This window comes from Salvia hispanica, chromosome 4 (genome assembly GCF_023119035.1).
Source record: "Salvia hispanica cultivar TCC Black 2014 chromosome 4, UniMelb_Shisp_WGS_1.0, whole genome shotgun sequence".
NCBI lineage: Eukaryota > Viridiplantae > Streptophyta > Magnoliopsida > Lamiales > Lamiaceae > Salvia > Salvia hispanica.
The window spans coordinates 57,099,820-57,119,437 of record NC_062968.1 but is presented as its reverse complement, the minus strand read 5'-3'; the positions used below and the strand labels follow the sequence as shown (position 1 = coordinate 57,119,437).

Below are 19,618 nucleotides of genomic sequence, written 5' to 3'. Positions count from 1 at the left end.
TAAATACATATGCTTGAGTTTGTAGTACCACATTGCAATGTTATTCTTGCATCTCAATAAGGGAACGTTTGGTTCGTCGGCGCCGCAGATTTTTTCACAGAACGACGACGGGCGGGCGCCTGGGGCAATTAGAGGACCATGTGATATATCAAATTGAAATTGGGGCTAAATTCGAAGGAGAAGGGAACAAGGGGAGGGGTGTAGTGGACATTTGAGCAAAACGAAGTCTAACCAGAAGAACGACATAGTTCTTATCGGGGAGTAAGGGCAGGGTAGCTCAATAAGGTTTTGGTAGGTTGCTATCATAATTGCTACCGGGTCAGTGGGTATATCCCGGGTAATTGGATTTGTATATCATACCAAACAAAAATAGGATAGTGGTAAGATAGTGTGGCCTAACAGACCAAATAGGATAGTGGTAAGATAGGGGGGAGTTAACATTTTCCTGTCATACTAGATGGGAACTTGGGCCAAGATGGGGGTAACATAACTAATGTTTGGTTATTATTTTGGCATGTGGATAAAAAGCCCATTTGATGTTTGGTAGGGATTGTGTTAGTGAATTTACACCAACCTAAATGACGCATATATAAACTATTGCAGCCTTTCTTTAGATCTAACCCAAATTATTTTCATTTCGTTCCCTCTCCACACTGAAATTTGGGCGGGAATACTTTCACACTTTGGCGCCGTCGGAGACCTCAACGGAGCAGAAAAATTCAAACTTACTAGTCAATTTGTTTCTTAAAGCACCTACGCGTTTTTGTCGACATAGATCTGTGTTTGTCCTTTCAACACAAAAGTGTAGATTTGTGGGAATCTTGTGCAGTAGGTTTTCTTTGATGTAGTGGACCTTCAATTTTGAAATTAAAAGATGTGAAATCAATGCACCAACGAAAAAGGAGGAGAAACATTCACCCAAGGAAAAAAAAATCAAAACTAACCGTAGATTCGTCGCACCTCGACCATCGTTCTCTTCTTGCTGGGTAACTTCTTTCACTGACTCAGGGAAGCTTTTGGTGTAGGGGTCTTCTTCGTTGAGGTCAATTGAGAGCTTTGATTCAATTTGAAATGAGAAGGGAGAAGGGCAAAAGAGAAGAACAATTGAGAGCTTTGATTGAAATGAGAAGGGAGAAGGATAAAAGAGAAGAAATTGAATTATTGATCGCTGAAATCGAGGTCAGATGGACTCAATCTGGGGGTATGGAGTGAGTTTCGGATCTTGACGAAACCAAGTGAACAGGCCTCACTTGGCAAACACGGGCTTTGAACTAAACTCAATTGGCAACCAAACATAAACTCAATTGGCAACCAAACACAGGATTGAACATGGTATCGAATCCTTATCTGTGCGAAATATAGGAACCAAACGTTCCCTAAAATGATAGTATTAGTATGCCTATAATATGAGATTTTAACAATACTAATGTGATGCAATTAGTATGGCAACAATGATAACTTGCAAATTTTCACATTCAATTGACTGAGCTGTAGTTACATTATTGAATAAACGTAAAATTAGCAAGGGGTTAGTGATTTTCGAAAGGTTATTAGACTACAAGTCTATCTTATAAAACAAAATGGGCATACAAGAAAACTGAACTTCAAAAAACATAAATCGACTACATCTAACAATCACACGATTAAAAAAAATCAATCTTTTAAGGTGAATGAAGTAGTACACAATTGTAGGTTGGGTAGCAAGAATCATACTACGAAATCATCAAAGTAAATTACATAAAACCAAAACTTTCATAACGTTTATACCAGAGAGAAATATTGGTTCTCAATACAACACCTAATATCTTTAGGTTCAAGTGACACAAAGTAGTTAAAAAGAAACAAAATAGTGACCAAGTTTCAAAAGTCCTCTAAAACACTAACTCATGTGGTTTCATGCCAGCCTTCAACGAGAACCTTGCTCCCAAATAAGCCTTCAAATCTGGGACGGATTCCAAAGCCTTTAACAACGGGGCGTCAACGGCCTTCTGATCATCCTTCTTCTCAGCGGGGAGTGTGTTCTTTTCCTATAATTTTCAAACCATGCACAGTCTCAGGAAAACAGAAAAATCAACTCAAGAATCAGTCATGGGGTTGTGTGCATGTGATGGGAAAACAAACCTGTTTATCGGCCTCAAAGAACTCAGTTTCTCCCTTCTTTTTCTTCTTCTCGACTTGTTTGCCAAAGTACTTGTCATCAAATTTGGACACATCCACACCAGAAATGTCGACCTTGGTGGAGGTTCCAATGACGTAGGCCTGGTTGACACGTCTTAGGGGAACCCCATTAACCTTGTAGGGACCTGACGCAGCATTAGAATGGAATCAATGACCACATTCGAGAAATATCTGGTTGAGTGTCTAAAGAGGTACCCATTATAATCAGAAAGCAAACACATGCATGGACTAAATCCCTAAAGACTACAAAATCAACAGATGATAATCCTAATTACTAATTATTTCCAAGTTAACATTTATAAGCCAATGTAATTCTCATGGCAAGTCCAAATAGGTCATTGTGGCAACCCCTGCATCGGACGAGCAAAACACAGAATCAACAGAAAAGGGGATTGGTGTCTGATGAGTAACTCACTTGGGCAATACAAAAATTTAAGATATCTTGCCCCAAAATGTGAATCATCATATAAAAGCTAAACTTACAAAGACAAATCAAATTCAACACACACAAAGTTCACATCTTCTTCATTAATAGTCAATTATGGAATTAATAATAACCTTCTAAGTGGTTCCATTTCATCTACCCATAAATTGTACTACTCCAGTTTGTGGACTAACATCACTTGGGCATTACAAAAATCTAGAATATCTCGCCCCAAAATGTGAATCATCAAGTGAGACCTAATCCTATATATCATTAATCAGCAAAACTTTAGCTCAAACGCCAAAAAGGCACACACAGATACTGCAATTATAAACATTTTCACAAAAAAAATAGATAAAAACTCACCAGTGATAAGAAGCAATCCAGAAGTGAGCTGCTTCAAGAACACAACTCTCTTCCCCTTAAACCTCCCGGTCAAAATAATCAACACTGTTCCGGGCGTAACACTCGCCCTAAAACAAACAAAATCACATCCAATTCAGCTCAATCCCCAAAAAACCCCTATTAAAACACCAACACAAAGCCTAAAATTGGGGAAAAATGATATAAAAACCTGAGCTTGGTTGGCTTAGGCTTGCGCTTGTTAGAAAGCGGCTTCTTGATGTCATCAGCTGGGTAAAACTTAGGCTGCTTCTCCTCGACGACGGCGGCGGCCTCCTGCTTGGCGTGGACGGGGAATTTGCCCCCATTTTTGGCCTTGATAGCCCATAGGCCGCGTTTGTGGTACATCTTAGAGCGGGAGACCTTGCGGACACCGGGAATGAGCTCCGGATTGCGGGTCTTTTGCTTGGGCGCCATTGCAGCAGCTCAGTCTACCCTCTCTGCGTGTGGGAGAGATTTTGCAGGCGAGATCTGAAATATGAGAAAAACCCTAATTTGCGATAAACCTAATTCAATCCTTGTTCTAGCGGGCTGGGCTGTGTAGGCCTTATATTCTGGGCTTTACTTATCCCAGCCCGTTTGATTATTGGATTATGGGCCTCTCAAATTAAAAATTGTCCGGGCTATAATTTCATACCCCCTTAACCTTAAATTTTCATATATCGAGTCAGTCTGTTCAATTATTCGAAAATGCACGTCGAATATCGGACAACTTACAATTGGTAGAGGTGTTGGCCAGTTCGACGAGTACTTACACATGGAAAGAATATGAGACGAGAATTATTGAATCGTTTTTGCAAAGCAGTTCCAATATGAAAAAATGAGGTACTGACTCTCCAACGACTAATGCAGTTTTCTACTCCAAGTACATAAGATCGTGCTCATTTGGATTTTCGAGCATGCGCAGCGGATCGTGAATTGACCTACAATAAAGAGCAATATGATTGACTCCGATATGATCTAGTTGAAAATTTTGAGCACACTTTAATCACATGGAAGGATTAATTTTGATGAACGATTTTAATTATATTTTGTGGATAGGTCATTTGGCAAATGACAATTCTCTAACTACTACCGTTATTCTGAATGACTTGCAATGTAGGTGATGATGTGGTGATGTGAAATGGATGGCTAACGCAACTCAAGAAGTTAATGAACGTCGTTGTAAGACATACGTATATTGATAAAAAGTAGCATCGGACATGTGCTAGTTGTAATTTACTATTGCATATAGCAAACATATTAGCCGCGAGGGAATAATACTTGCAAAAGATGTGAGACAGTATTGGTTGTCTAGGCCTCTCGACACTACAAAAATGAACGTCGACTATCTGACAACTTGCAATCGGTAGAGGTGTTAGGCAGTTCGACGAGTACTTACACATGAAAAGAATATGAGACGAGAATTATTGAATCGTTTTTGCAAAGAAGTTCCAGTATGAAAAAATGAGGTTTTGACTCTCCAACGACTAATGCAATTATCTACTCCAAGGGCTTGATTGGTAGGTGTTAATAAGCCATAAAACCTCGAAAAGGCCCGAGCTTGCTTCCGTTTTACAACCTTCTCTCCTGTTTGGTAGATCTAGATCTAGTCTGGAAACCCGGAAGAAAAACTTCGGATCTTCCACAAAATCGTACTGCTTGAGGCATTTCCGGCAATTTCTTTTCTTCGCAATTGTGTGGTACTCCCTCCGTCCCAATAAATATGAAACATTTGGTTTCCGGCACAGGATTTTATGCAAGTGTTATTTTGTGAGTTAATGAAGAGAGAGTAAAGTAAGAGAGAGGGAAAAGTAGAGAGAGTAATGTTTCTATTTTAGGAAACGTTTCATTTTTAGTGGGACAACCCAAAAAGGAAAACGTTGCATTTCTAATGGGACAGAGGGAGTATTATTTTTTGCTGGATCTCCGCCAAAACCAGTTTCCTCTTGTTACCGATTTTGCCCTCCAATGGCTCGGCGACTCATATGTTGGTACCGAGGAAGAAGGAGTAAGGAAGCCCCACATTCGTCGCTCTATAAGCATAATTTCAAGCCCCTGCGCCTTGACCTCCTTGCCGTCGACCTGGACCACCTGCGTTTGGAACTCCACTCCTATGGTGGCTTTGGAGTTGTGGTCGAACTCGTGCCTGGCGAAGCGCGAGAGCAGGTCCCCATGGCTGAATCTCCGATCACGACTATCTTGAAGAGATACTCCGCGCAAATGTGCAGAAACGCAAGGAAGAAGGGGGCGAGGGGGTCATTTATCTTGTAAAAGGAAGGCCAAATTGGGCATCACAATGTTTATGTGAGGATTCAGTAAACTGACCTTGGCTACCAAACAATGGATTAAGCCCAAAAAGGTTGCTACTAAACACCATTAAAGCCCAGAAAAATTATCTACAATTCAGGGAAATGGGAAATGAATAAAAGCCCAAAATTGCTACCAATCATGCCCCAAGTATATGAGATCGTGCTCATTTGAATTTTCGAGAGCTTATCGTGAATTGACCTGCGATAAAAGAGCAACATGATTGACTCCAATATGATCTAGTTTAAATTTTTGAGCACGCTTTAATCATATCGAAGGACAATGATGCATGTAATCACATAATTTTAATTATAAAATTTTATCGTAGTTTTATAATGAAATTATTAAATTACTTTTATTTATAAATCTTATTTTTTGTATAATATGAAAAAATAAATTAAAAACAATAAAGACTACCAATGCTTAATATTTATATAATTTAGAGTGCATATGATTAAAATCTAGCATTACAAAATTAATACTAAATAAATAAATAAATACAAAAATAAAATCGCAGAAGCAAATGGAAAAAGAAAAAGCAGAAATGGAGTATATATCAACACACTGCGCAACCCTCGGTGGAGATCGGAGAGAATTTCGTCGTTGATTGAAATTAGAGCGAGATTCCAGAGTCAAAATTCGGTAGCAATTTTGTTGAAAACAATTCAAAATGGTTGAAAACAAAGCTGAGATTCCAGAGAAATACGATTTGAATGCGAAATGGGATGCTTGTCTCGATTTAAGCCTGCGCCGCTTCGTCTACTCGTCATTCGGCGGTGGTTTCGCCGGACTTCTTCTCTTCCGTGAGTGCCTCCTCTCACAGATGTGTTTTTAGCTTTTGTTAATCGACGATGTTGCGAAATTTGTGGTTTCAGTTTTCTGAGCTGGATAAATTGATATTTAGGTTTTCAATTGATGGTTTCTGTTGTAGCAGAAGAATGTATGCGAATAGGCGTAGATCGTATTGTCATGTGCTTATTATTTGTGCAAATGTTGCTAATTGATTGCTAATGCTGAATGTATGCTGATTCTGTTTCTCCAATTCAACATTTTTCTGTAGAGTATTCTGATTAGGAGAGTTTATCAATTTTGCTGAGAGAAAGCCTGCATTTTCATAGCAATTACTTGGATTCATATTAAGCTGGATTAGTTTATAGATCAATTTGACCAATTAGTCAGCTATGTGAATGTTGCATCAGGAAGTCCTGTAACACGCTGGGCTTCGGTAGCATTTGGTGCCGGGCTGGGGATCGGCTCTGCATACTCTGAGTGTGCTCATAAGTTTAATACTTCTTCACCAAAATTAACTTCTTACGTTTCTGAGACTCCTATGCCCGAGGTGAGCAAGTCAAAATTCTACCTTTTTTGTTACTTTCGTTCCCCGATAATCACTGGTTGTATCACTTTCATTTGGTTGTTCCTCAAAAGAAATTATGTGTGACATTGCATTTAAATGTTGCATCCGAAGTAGTAAATCATGTGGTTTTTTGTTAACAAGAGTTTGGCTGCACTGTTCGGTTTCTTGGTTTTTTTTTTGCTGGTCTGTTGGATGCCTAGTTATGCAATTAGTGTCATCAAAACCTCAGCTCAATAAGTGAATACAGAATAGAGATGGTATATGAAGATTTTATTGTAGTGTGGCGGCGGTTCTTGGTAAACAATGAATTAACACCTCAGATATTATAATCCATGGATAGTTTGGATTGGTTAGAAATGAATTTAACCATGCAATAGTAGGAAGTTTTAATAGTCTTGAAGCGTAGCTAAACCATGTCCTTGTAAAATTATGGATCTGTCTCTGGTTTTGAAAGTTTTGTGTTGTGTGCAAACCCTTAAAAGAGTGAGAAATCAGAGATTAGTGGGTAGCTGTAAGTAGATAGACGAGAATGGTTCAGCTTAGCCTTAGACAGTCGGTCTTATAAGTTTATCTGTTTTCTGGAACGTAAGGTCTTTGTAACAGTGTTAAATGTTATTTCTTGCTTTGTTTTCCTTTCCCACTTGTTATTGTTATCGACTAGTCATTTCTTTATCTCCCACCCCTATGCACATTTTGAATGAATTAGTTTACCAATTGCAGGCTGGAGATGAATAAAGCAACTGCAATTTCAGAGTGAGCATGTTTTCTTAGGCGTTCGACTTCCATTTCCATACATTTGCTTTTTTCTACTCAGAGAATGCATTGCCAGAATTCTGCTTGGCTTTACTCAATAACACAACAATATGTAGCATTGTTATCACGAATGCTTCTATCTCTTAGTGTATTTGAATCTCCTTTTCAGAGGAAACCAAACACTTCCTAGTAATTGAAGAGAACATGTCTCCTGTCTATCAATACTCTTATTTCCCCATTGGGTACCAAAAGAGAATTATGGTTCCAATGTTGGTTCGATTGGTTTTGATTGAACGGATCAAATGCACTAGTTGTGGCGGATTGCCTTGCTGCCTATTCATGTATGTTGGCTCTTGTTTCATGTTTTGCCTTTTCTGGTTTGATGTGGTCTTAGAAAAATGAACCGACTAATGAACAAGAGATTGCCTGCCTCTCTTATCTTATTTATCAATGTTTGGCTCAAATTATAAGTAGGTTTTTTAAACTGGAGCTATGTGAGACACTGAAAATTGGTTTTGTGAAATTAGGTCAATTTCTCCAAATGAAAATGATGACAATAGTTGCAATATACTCTTTCTTCCTTCTATAGATATTTTTCCACAATGTTTTTTTGATTTCTCTTTTATACTTTACCATATACGTATACAAATCTATGCCATCTATAAATAATGTTTCTAGTGGACGAATGAAAGTGTGTAATGAGCAGCAACTATTTCATTATAGATTAAAAATCAAAACAAACGATTAATTGTCCCTAAATGCTCAAGAACTCTTCGTTCTTTTGTCGGTGATCAAATTAAAAAAAATTGAAATTAGTTAAAATAATTGTCCAATTTATGAAGATATAAGGTTAATGTATGATTGATAAAGTAAAATAGAGAAAGAAACATTTTTATGAATAAAAATTAGATATGAAAATGAATTAAAAAGGCTAAAAACAGTCCACTAAAAGAAGCCCAATCTGATTAGGGCTTCTGAGATTTCATATTTCAGCAGCGCAATCTCAGAGAGAAGGGAAGAAGACACACAGATTGAGCTGCTGCAATGGCTCCCAAGCAAAAGGCCCGCAATCCGGAGCTCATTCCCGGAGTTGGCAAGGTCTCCCGCTCCAAGATGTACCACAAACGCGGCCTGTGGGCTATCAAGGCCAAAAATGGCGGCAAATTCCCCGTCCACGCCAAGCAGGACGCCGCCGCCGTCGTCGAGGAGAAGCAGCCTAAGTTTTATCCAGCTGATGACGTCAGGAAGCCCCTCTCCAACAAGCGCAAGCCTAAGCCTACCAAGCTCAGGTTTTTATATCATTTTTTCATTTTTAGGCTTTGTGTTGGTTTTTTAGGGTTTTTTTTGGGGCTTGAGCTGATTTGGTTGTGATTTTGTTTGTTTAGGGCGAGTGTTACTCCCGGAACAGTGCTGATTATTTTGACAGGGAGGTTTAAAGGGAAGAGAGTTGTGTTTTTGAAGCAGCTCACTTCTGGATTGTTGCTCATCACTGGTGAGTTTTTTTAGCAAAATGATTGAAATTGCTGTATTTGTGTGTGCCTTTTTTATGTTTGAGCTCAGGGTTTTGCTTTTTGATTGGAAGATTGATTAGGTTGACATTAGGTGCTTCATGATATGGATGAATCTCATTCAAGCATGCTCTTAAGCTCATTTTGCGTAGTGAATTGTTTGCTTAGCTTCTTGATTTATAGTAGTAGTAATCTGTATGCGATATGCCTAAATAGATGCTGTAAATTGTGAAGATGTCTCTGTTGTATGTGTGCAAATGTTAGTTTATGGCAGTGTTGTTAGGGTCGTGGGGCGCTCTGGGTCGATGAGGTGGGAATCTGGGTCGCGGGCCGATGAAGCGTCGGGGCGAGCGCCCCACGAATCGGGGCGCTAGAATAGGCGAATTATATTATATAAATATATATATATATATATATTTGTGAATCTGTGATACATTCCTACCTGCACAGTTCTAAAGATAAGCTTATAGGAAAAATATAGTAGAAAAATTTTAAATAGCATAAGTCCAAAACACAAACTCAATAATTGTTCCAAAACAAGTTGCAAAATATGAAGTAAAACTCGTGGTTGGAACTTGGAAAGGCAGAGGCTGAAAGTAAGTATTTGGTTTGTGATTTTTGCTGAAGAAGAAAGAAGAGAGCGGCGATTTTTGCTCAAGAAAAGGTATGTAGGTATTCCTTAAATAAGCAAGAGAATGAGAAGTTACCGTTTTTTTGAGTTATTTAAGGAAGAAGATATAAATTTGATTTATTTAAGGAAGAAGATGAATAGTCACTTAAATGTAAACCCTAAACGACCCGCTCGCCCTGGCCGACCCGTTCGCCCCGACTCGCCCCGGCGCCCCAAGCGCGCCCCAACCTCGACTCACGGATTTCGTTCGGCTCCACCGAATCGGGGGCGAGTTTCTCTCGGCTTGATCGCCCCGCGCCCCGAGCGCGGCCCGGGCGAATATTTGATAACACTGGTTTATGGTGATTCTCTTTTCGGGGTAAGATATTTTAAGTTCTTGTATTGCCCAAGCAATTTGAGCCCTTCTGCTGATTATATCCACTTTGGGAGACTATTTATTTCCTGGACTGTGGTGTTCTCATATCCTATTTCCTTTGGTTGCGGGTTTTCTCGCAGTTACTATTTTGGAATTGTCATGAGAAGTAAATTACTGTATTTGTTACTGTGCCATTTAACCTGTGTTTTTGTTTCAGTCTTGAGTTAAGTTTAATTTTCTTTAATTTGCAAACTGCGCTTCCCTGATCTGTAGATGAAATGGAACCACTTGGGAAGTCTTGTCTATTAATAAAGATGTGAACTTTATGTGTCTTGACTATTATTTGTCCGCGTAAGTTTTGGCCTTATATGGTGATTCACATTTTGGGGTGAGATATCTTGAATTCTTGTATTGCCCAAGTGGTTTTTAATCATCAAACAGCGATCCCCTTTTGTTGATTCTGTGTTTTGGTCGTCCATTGTGGTTGACCTCTCACTTTTTCCGGAGGGGGTGCTCTCATATCCTATTGCCTTGGGTAGTGGGTTGCCACAATTACCACTTGGGACTTGCCATGAGAGTTACATGTATTAATAAATGATTTTTTATAGTCTTTAGGGATTTAGTCCATGTTGGTGTTTTGTGATGAGAATGTGTACCTCTTTAGATGCTGAACCAGATAGTTCTCGAATGTGGTCATTGATTTCTTTCTAATGCTGCTGCAGGTCCCTACAAGGTTAACGGTGTTCCCCTAAGACGTGTCAACCAGGCTTACGTCATTGGAACCTCCACCAAGGTCGACATTTCTGGTGTGGATGTGTCCAAGTTTGATGACAAGTACTTTGGCAAACAAGTCGAGAAGAAGAAAAAGAAGGGAGAGACTGAGTTCTTTGAGGCCGATAAACAGGTTTGTTTCTCCCATCATTTTCACAACGCATGACTGATTCTCAAGTTGATTTTTCTGTTTCCTAACTGTGTGTGGTTTGAAAATTATAGGAGAAGAACACGCTCCCAGCTGAGAAGAAGGATGACCAGAAGGCCATTGATGCCCCGTTGTTAAAGGCGTTGGAATCCGTCCCAGATTTGAAGGCTTATTTGGGAGCAAGGTTCTCGTTGAAGGCTGGCATGAAGCCACATGAGTTGGTGTTTTAGGCACAATTTTGTTGTTTTTTATATCAGCTTGCTTCCTTGAACAATTATTTCTCTCTGGTATAAACGTAATGAAATCAAGATTCAATCAATGATTTTATAAAATGAAGCACACAAATCTGATTCTGTTCTTGATCAATATAACAACAACATATATTGCTTTGAGCTATACAGTTTGGTATCGTAAAAATCTTATGGAACAGGGAGACTAGCCAGCCAAGGTAGCAGCTTCTCGTGGACCAAATCGGGCCTGTCATCGTGAGGGCAATGCCCGACTCCCTCCAGCATAAATAGGCTCACGGAGGGCAGTTGTGCTGGTAGTGATGAGAAGTATTTTCCAACGGGGCCATCAATGGGCGTGAACGGATCTTCGTCTCCCCATAGAAGCAGGACTGGTAAGCTGATCTTTGGCATCAGCTGGACTGGATTCGGCCCTGGTGGGCCCGTGATGATTGAGACGAAAGCATCAAGAGCACCTTCATCGAGCGCAGGCCTCCTAATTATCTGCACATCAATTTCTTCACCATAGCTCTTCGAACTTGAGGCCTTTTACCATAAGCATTAACTACTCTATTGTTTGGCCAACATACACACTTGATTATAGCTCTTATACGAATGAGCAAATCAAAAGCATTTCGTTCGTACCTCCACAAGTTCATCATCGACGTTCTCCTTATTTCCATAAACGGATAATAACACGTTTCTCAGATTCTCTCTGCACGAATATAACCAACATGAAGCTCGTTGTCTTCCTTCCTCAACGAAATTATGTAAATGGAAAGAAAGAGAGATGAGGAGGTACCTTTGCCTGGCACGATCAAACAAATACGAAGCAATTCCTCTCTGCTTGAGCAAGAAATCAATCAGCCAAAGCAAAGGCAAGAACAGCTTTATTCTCCAGTCATCTACTATGGCCTTGTTGTTCATTCCACCAGCACAGTTGAACAGCACGAGGGCTCGAACAAGAGACCGACTCGACTCTGCAAAACAAAAATCGGGAAGCATGCCAAATAAAGCCCTAAAATGTATTTCGGGTTAAAACAATACCTGCAGCAGCGATCACACAGGCGAGGCTACCAACGGAGTTCCCCAATAACACAGTCGGCCTTTGAACAACCTCGTCCAAGAAGTCGAGTATCAACTGCAAATACCATCATCTGTCACAACCAAAGAAGAAAACGAGTAGTTTCTACAAGATACGAAAAACTATATCACCTGAGCCCATGTTTCCATGGTGTACTGAAAGCCTGCAGGCTTATCCGAAGCACCAAAGCCAAGGAGATCGATGGTGTACACCGTGTGGCTCTGAGCAAGTGTCGGGATATTCCTAAATGACATATGTATACACAACTCAGCAACAGACACAATAAGTGCAACCAAAACACCACACGCATACACTTCTCCACTTTATCAAAGAAAACCATCAAACATCCTCTAGATGTCGTAAAACGATGGCAATCGAGGTAATGAGATGCTTTCGGTAAGTACTTTGATGCATTATTCAACCTTTTAAACTGTACAATAGCAAACCAAGCAACTCAAAGGAGGTAAACCAAGCATACTCGAAAAACCACTCAATGCAACAACTCAAGAATCACTTTAAACTATACAATAGCAGACCAAGCAACTTAAATAGCCCAACAAACAAGCTCAAGGATCACTTTTAACTATGCAATCGCACGCCAATCAGCACACAAGAGGTACACCGTGCTACAAGAACTCGATCCAACAAGCGCCTCGTAGCAATTATCCATCCGACATGAGTGATAGTCTCTACTCTCTGGACAATTCTAAGGGACAAATACATCTTCTTGCTTCAAATAGGTCACACAGTTTACTAAATTGAAACAAGAAACACACAGATTATGTTATAAATTGAACACACACATACACACACAGAATTTCATCACTTCAAAAAGAAACACACATAAATTCATCAATTGAACAAGAAGCACAGGCACACACAATTTCAAACAAGAAACACACACAATTTCATCAAATTAACAAGAAACACACAAAATTTCATGAATTAAACAAGAATTAGAGCTCTCTCTCTCTGTCTCTCATTCTCACACACAAACACACACACACAGAGATGAACCTTCGCCAATGAGCAATGGATGCTCCAAAGCCATGAACTAGAAGGAGGGGAGGTTTCAAATCAGCAGCAGCTTCACTGCTAATTTCGGGATAAACAAAGTAATTGATGGCGTAACCCCTCCACGCCCACTTCTTGCACTTCCCATCAATCTCGCCCACCTCCAACGCCGCCAAAGACTCCTCCTTTTCGGCCGTAACCGCCTCCGCTGCGCTAGCACGAGCTACGGCGGAAATGGGAATTCTCCGAGAAGGAGGAAACCTGAGCAAATTCCCCCAATTGCAACTGGGAATCTGCTGTATTTGGCGCGGAGAGGAAAATGATTGGAGAACAGCATGGCTAGCACCAAAATTAACTGCCATAACCAACCAAAATCAATTCTTTATTCAGCGAAAATATTGCATTTAATTTATGAAGATGTGTTGTTCACTGAATTTTTGTTTTAGTAGAAAATTGGGAGCTGACAGTCACTGAAACCTCCGCCACCGAACTCCGAGTCTGAGCTGAAGATTTTTATTTTTATTTTTTTAAGATTTTAAAAATTGAAATAATTAAGTTACTATTCATGTTGGTTAAACTATTCCCTCAATTTATGGGTGGGAATACGGATATCGGGTATTGGATTTACCCATACCCGATCCGATACCCGCAGGGTTTTGGATACCCAATATCCAATTTTATGGAATTAAGTATTGAAATTTGAGATAAATCGGGTATTGGATAACCCGAATGGGCATCGGGTATTACCCGAATATCCAATTTGTTATTTAAACGCATTTTTTAAATTAGGTTTAGGCGTTTAGCACTGAATGCTTCTATATTTTTCTTAGTTGTTCAATGACTTTTACGTATTACACGACCAACTCATGTGGTTTTTATAATTATTTTGACTTTTGAATTATATTATTGGTTGCTTCTACAGTTATATTAAATGTGTACCTTTTATTATTTTACTTACGTATTGCATAACCAATCCCCAAAAATATAATCGTATACTTTAAAATAAATGAAACATTAAAGATATTAGTCAATTTAAATATTTCTGTATTTATTTTAATATATAAAATTTGAATTTTTTAATTAGTTAATAACACTTGTAAAGAGCCGGGTATTTGGGTACCCAATACGTCGGGTATGGATACCCGGGGCGGGTATTGGAGTACCCGAAAATATATCGGGGCGGGTTTTGGATAGATATTTCGATGATTTTCGGGTTTGGGTACACGGTTTTTTCGGGTCGGGTATCCACGGATACCCGTATTCCCACCCCTACCTCCATTACGTCATCTGGTACGTTCCATTGTAATATAGTCATTTCCATTTTTAGTAAAAGTCTAACACATTTCTCACACCTACTTTATTCTCTCTTACTTTATTCTCTCTTCATCTCTCTACCTTTTTTCATTTTTCACTTTACCCTCCCTTTACTTAACACACCTAACACAATTTTTCTTATTCTCCGTGTCGAAAAGAAATGCGTCCATTACTATGGAACGGAGGGAGTAATATTTTGAAAATATATTTAACTATCGATTTTGATAAATTGCATCCTAAATTGAGGAAAAATTGTTCAATGGAGTAATAAGATTTGCATTTTTCTCCATAATTGACAATGTTGATACTGATTTGCTTTTTACAGTGTTTGATGGGCTCTAACTTGATTGTGGATCCATTCAGCCCAACTTCGTCATGGGCCGACTTCGAGGTGGATGTTTCTGAGCAGGTATTTTGGCCCATTAACAATACACAAATGGATGAAAATATATGTACTTATCAATTTGGACTAAATTTATCTAAATTTTATAGTTTTACAAAGTAGGCTAGAATTTGACTAAGCTATATAATTTTATGATTTTTAAATTTACATGATGCACTAGAGTTTGACAAAGCTATATAATATTTGGGACAATTTGGACTAAAAGTTATATATCCATTCTACAAAAGTATAGTATAATAATGAAATAAAATAGGTGGGATGATATTCACATGGGCAAAGGCAGAGCGCCGAAGTATATGGATAAATGATAACATAGGATTCCATCATCCCAAATTCTAAATTCCATCTCTCTCTCTTCTTTTGTCATAAAATTCAAAAAGTAAGACATTAATTATCTCACCCTCACTAAGGCCGTGTTTGCTTTGTCTTGTGATTATGCATTTAGGTACCACTAATTTAATGTTCACAATGTAATGATGCTGAGATTTTTGACAGTTATTCAAAGTAGAAGTAGTTTGTTTAGTACCACTAATTTAATGTTCATAATGTAATGATGGTGGAATATTGAAAATTATACAGTTACCTCAAATATGATTACCAGTCTATATAGTACATTGAAGTCTTCAAAGTCAAAATTTAGTAATTTACAATCACATTGTTGAGATGATTATTTTTCAGGTGAGTTTGAATTATTGTGTTCCTTTTGCTTTATTTGTGTCATGTCTGTTTCGGATATAGGTTAGATTCAAAATTTAATTTATTTTACTTTGTTCTCTCATTATTTATGTATTTTATTCAAATTTCACTTAAAAGAAATGTAGTACTAGTAGTACTATAGTAGATTTCTTTTTCTTCAATAGTTGATTTCTTCTATAAGAGCATCCACAATGGTGCGGATGTCCCGGCGGACATCTCAAAAACACCTCCTGCCACATCATAAGGACATTCCACTGCATAATTATGGACATCCCGGTGGATGTTTCGCGCGGACATCCATAATAAAAATTCACCAATTCACCAAATTAATCAATTTTTACGGAATTTAATTTTCGACACGAATACGGACGGATAAATTTATTAAAAAAAAAAAGTACATTTCAAAATCAAAAAATTACTAAACAAATTTCATTATAAATATCAATGACGACGACCCCTCCGACGTATATCATCATCACCCCCTCCACTACCCCTAGCCATTTTGAATATACTAAAAATAAAAGAAACGTAGAGAGAGAAACTCGTTTAATAAAACAAGTGGTGCGAATGAAATGAAGTTCAACGAGTTGTATAGAGTTTTTTTTTAAATAAATAAATTAAATTCAGAAATCTGGATATCTGCCGGCGACGTCCGTTGGTTCTCCGCAATGACGGACGTCCCGGGAACGTCGCGGATATCCGATGTCCACTCCTAACGTCCGTGTCCGCCCCTCGATAGCCTAATGGCGGCGGACGTGCGGACGTCGGGGACGGCGGTCCAACGTCCGCCGAGACATTGATTTCTTTTTCTTGAAAGAAAAAAGAATTACAGTGATGCCAAACACAGCCTATAAGAAAGCCTGAGAAGAAAAAGAAAGAAAAAAAACACAGTCGCTTTCACTTCTGTTCCGTCTTCACCTTCCTCATTCCTCTTCACAATCAATTCACCACGATTCTCACTCCCCTTCTCCTCCTCTCCTACTCACACACACACCTCACTCTCTCTCTCCCCCCAAAATGGCCGACGAACCCCAAACCCACCCAATACACCCACCAGAAGAATCAACACCGCCGCCGCCGCCGCCGCCCACAGCTGAGGAAACCGAAACACCCCCTCCACAGCTCCCCGAACCTCCGCTAGCTTCACTCTCACTAGACCTCCACCAAGAGCCCCCTCCCCCGCCGCCGAAGAATCCGATCTAACCATCGCCAAATGGCAGCCGCTCCCCCCGCCGCCGCCGGAATCTCCCCCCTCCACCACCGTCACCACCGCCGTCACCGCATCCCAGCCCCTCGCCGCCGCGCTATCAGTCTCCCAGGAAACCGAAGAATCAGCAGAAGCGGAGAAGAAATCCAAACCGCCGCCGCAATCCCTAGGCTCGTTCAAAGAGGAGAGCAACCGAGCCTCAGATCTCGCCCCCTCCGAGCTCAAATCCCTCCACGAATTCAAAGCCCTCGTCCAGGAATCCCTCTCCGCCGCCCAATTCGGCGCCGAGGAGGTCTCAATTTGGGGAATCCCGCTCCTCAAGGACGACCGCAGCGACGTCGTTTTGCTCAAATTCCTCCGCGCCCGCGACTTCAAAGTGAAGGAATCCCTCTCCATGCTGCGAAACACCCTCAAGTGGAGAAAGGATTTCGGCGTGGACGAGCTGCTCAAGGAGGACTTGGGCGACGATCTCGAAAAAGTGGTCTTTATGCACGGATTCGACAGAGAGGGCCACCCCGTTTGCTACAACGTCTATGGAGAGTTCCAGAATAAGGAATTGTATGCGAAAACGTTTGGGGATGAGGAGAAGAGGCGGAGGTTTTTGAGGTGGAGGATTCAGTTCTTGGAGAGGAGTATTAGGAAGCTGGATTTCAATCCGGGGGGGATTAATACCATCTTTCAAGTGAGTGATTTGAGGAACTCGCCCGGCCCGGGGAAGAGGGAGCTTCGGATTGCCACGAAGCAGGCATTGGTCATCCTGCAGGATAACTATCCTGAGTTCGTGACGAAGCAGGTATTCGAAACACGAAATGTGATTGTGTTTGAGGTGTATTAGGATGTTGTGATAGGTTAGGAGGGTGCATTCGTTGATGATCATTTTGGTAACTCATTCAATTATTGTCTATGCGTTGAGCTCGATATATTAGGTTTTGAGCTGCAAAAGTGTGTTCTTGGTGGCGAAGCTCGCGAGAATGTGAGATATGAGCACAAAAATGTGGCTGGAGATTTCATGTTTGAGGTGTATTAGGATGTTGTGATAGGAGAGTTATATTCGATTAGGTTTTCAGCTGCAAAAACGTGTTCTTGGTGTTGTGAAGTTAGAAATGGTATTCAGATCATGTCGTTGATTGTATAAACTTATGTGGGAGTAAGATTTGGAGTTTGGGCGCTACGTTTGGAGAGAAAAAGGGCGATGAGGGTGGAATGTGAGATGTAATGCAAATGCGTTCTTGGTGTGTTGAAGTTAGTAATGCTATTTAGATCATGAATTTGATTGTGTAAACTTGTGTGAGATTAAGGTTTTGATGCTTGTTCGAGGAAGAAGAGTGAAGAGGATCGAGTGTGGAGCTTGATATCTTGAATTTTGACTAGTAAAAGTGCAATCTTGGTTTAGTGAAGTTAGCCCTAATTAGAGAAATGTCGTTGATTGTCTAAACTTATGCAGAGTTATGGTTTCGTCCGCCTTGTTTGCTTTATACAGGCTGTCATGTTTCTGATTGAGAGTGTGTTTTACTACCATAACCGTGTTTCTTGCGTGTAGGTGTTCATCAATGTTCCGTGGTGGTATCTGGCTTTCTACACGATGATGGGTCCGTTCTTGACTCAACGGACTAAAAGCAAATTTGTCTTCACCGGCCCATCAAAGACCCCTGAAACCCTTTTCAAGTGCGTACAGCTTTCTATATCGTTGAAACTTTGTAGCATTCGTTCGTTGTTTTATACCTTTTGATTGCACCACAGGTACATAACACCGGAGCAAGTTCCAACTCAATATGGTGGCCTGAGTGTAGACTTCTGCGAGTGCAACCCCGAGTTCACTGTTGAAGATCCGGCCACGGAGATCACTATCAAACCTGCAACGAAGCAGATCGTTGAGATCCTCGTGAATGAGGTTTGCTATATGACATGTTTAGGCCATTCTCGTTCCCGTTTACTCGATCTGATATTGAAATTATCTGCAGAAATGCACTTTGTGTTGGGAGCTCCGTGTGGTCGGGTGGGAAGTGAGCTACAGTGCAGAGTACGTCCCAAATGATGTACGGGGCTACACGGTGATCGTGCACAAGACCAGGAAGATGCTCCCATCGGATGAGCCTGTCGTGTTGGGCAGCTTCAACGTGACCGAGCTGGGTAAGATATTGCTGACAGTCGACAACCCCACCACGAAGAAAAAGAGGCTCGTCTACCGATTCAAGGTTCTCTGAGTTAACGAGAGAGCGATCGATGTCTTGTTTGTTGTGAATCTTGTTTGATGAAACATGTTTTGGGTTAAGTTAAGCTAAACTTGTGTGTTTTCTAAGTCAATATCTATCTATGGCACCTCCTACGACGATGGTCCGTTGTTATTGGTACGTTTCTTGTTTGGTACGAAATTTTATGTAGTGCTATTATTTTTTTGAGTTAAATGGATAAAGAATAAAACATTAGAAAAAAATAAAATGGAAAGAGTAGTGTTTTCATTTTAATGAATGTTGGTCTAAAATATTTCAAAGAAAATGCTTGTAATAGGAGCATGATTGAAAGCGGATATAATAAATTGTTATAACAGAATTCTAACGACAAACCGCCACCAACTTGTAATAATAATTGAGTCACTGAGTGAGGAAATGTGGGTGTAGTTGAGCTTTCATGAATCACTTGATTATCAACCAACATTGCAACTTCCATTTCTGTCAAACATTATAGCGATGATTGTTATAGTGGACATTTTTTAAAGGCAGTATTATTGGACTTGGATTTGAGACCTTTGACCTTTATTGATATACTTATGTATATAGAACGAAGGTCGGGCATGAAAAGTTGGATCTTTTGGGGTAGTTGGGCCAATAGATATATCGTGTACGTTTTGCATAAAATG

General features: G+C 40.0%; 5 protein-coding genes across 5 annotated transcripts; 3 read left to right on the top strand and 2 right to left on the bottom strand.

The window, feature by feature from the left end:
• Positions 1-1,720: 1,720 nt before the first annotated feature.
• On the bottom strand, positions 1,721-3,491 carry LOC125224551 (60S ribosomal protein L6-like). The gene is made up of 4 exons (XM_048127970.1): positions 3,177-3,491; positions 2,969-3,075; positions 2,122-2,303; positions 1,721-2,027 (listed from the first exon to the last, which is right to left on the bottom strand). The coding sequence occupies exons 1-4, from the start codon at positions 3,419-3,421 to the stop codon at positions 1,872-1,874; spliced, it is 690 nt and encodes a 229-aa protein (XP_047983927.1). The 5' UTR covers positions 3,422-3,491; the 3' UTR covers positions 1,721-1,871.
• Positions 3,492-5,829: 2,338 nt separating this feature from the next.
• Positions 5,830-7,747, top strand: LOC125219403 (MICOS complex subunit MIC10-like). Its single transcript, XM_048121373.1, has 3 exons — positions 5,830-6,096; positions 6,493-6,632; positions 7,371-7,747. The coding sequence occupies exons 1-3, from the start codon at positions 5,964-5,966 to the stop codon at positions 7,383-7,385; spliced, it is 288 nt and encodes a 95-aa protein (XP_047977330.1). The 5' UTR covers positions 5,830-5,963; the 3' UTR covers positions 7,386-7,747.
• A 625-nt stretch (positions 7,748-8,372) lies between these two features.
• Positions 8,373-11,135, top strand: LOC125219402 (60S ribosomal protein L6-like). The gene is made up of 4 exons (XM_048121372.1): positions 8,373-8,692; positions 8,789-8,895; positions 10,620-10,801; positions 10,891-11,135. Exons 1-4 carry the CDS (start codon positions 8,448-8,450, stop codon positions 11,044-11,046), a joined length of 690 nt encoding a protein of 229 aa, XP_047977329.1. The 5' UTR covers positions 8,373-8,447; the 3' UTR covers positions 11,047-11,135.
• LOC125219401 (pheophytinase, chloroplastic) lies at positions 11,116-13,634 on the bottom strand. Its single transcript, XM_048121371.1, has 6 exons — positions 13,145-13,634; positions 12,259-12,370; positions 12,091-12,184; positions 11,846-12,023; positions 11,689-11,758; positions 11,116-11,547 (listed from the first exon to the last, which is right to left on the bottom strand). Exons 1-6 carry the CDS (start codon positions 13,501-13,503, stop codon positions 11,236-11,238), a joined length of 1,125 nt encoding a protein of 374 aa, XP_047977328.1. The 5' UTR covers positions 13,504-13,634; the 3' UTR covers positions 11,116-11,235.
• A 2,795-nt stretch (positions 13,635-16,429) lies between these two features.
• On the top strand, positions 16,430-19,112 carry LOC125222304 (patellin-3-like). Its single transcript, XM_048124832.1, is given in 5 exon segments — positions 16,430-16,722; positions 16,725-17,554; positions 18,302-18,426; positions 18,502-18,652; positions 18,723-19,112. Coding segments are annotated over 5 exon segments (1,500 nt in total). The 5' UTR covers positions 16,430-16,571; the 3' UTR covers positions 18,966-19,112.
• The last annotated feature ends 506 nt before the right edge of the window (positions 19,113-19,618 follow it).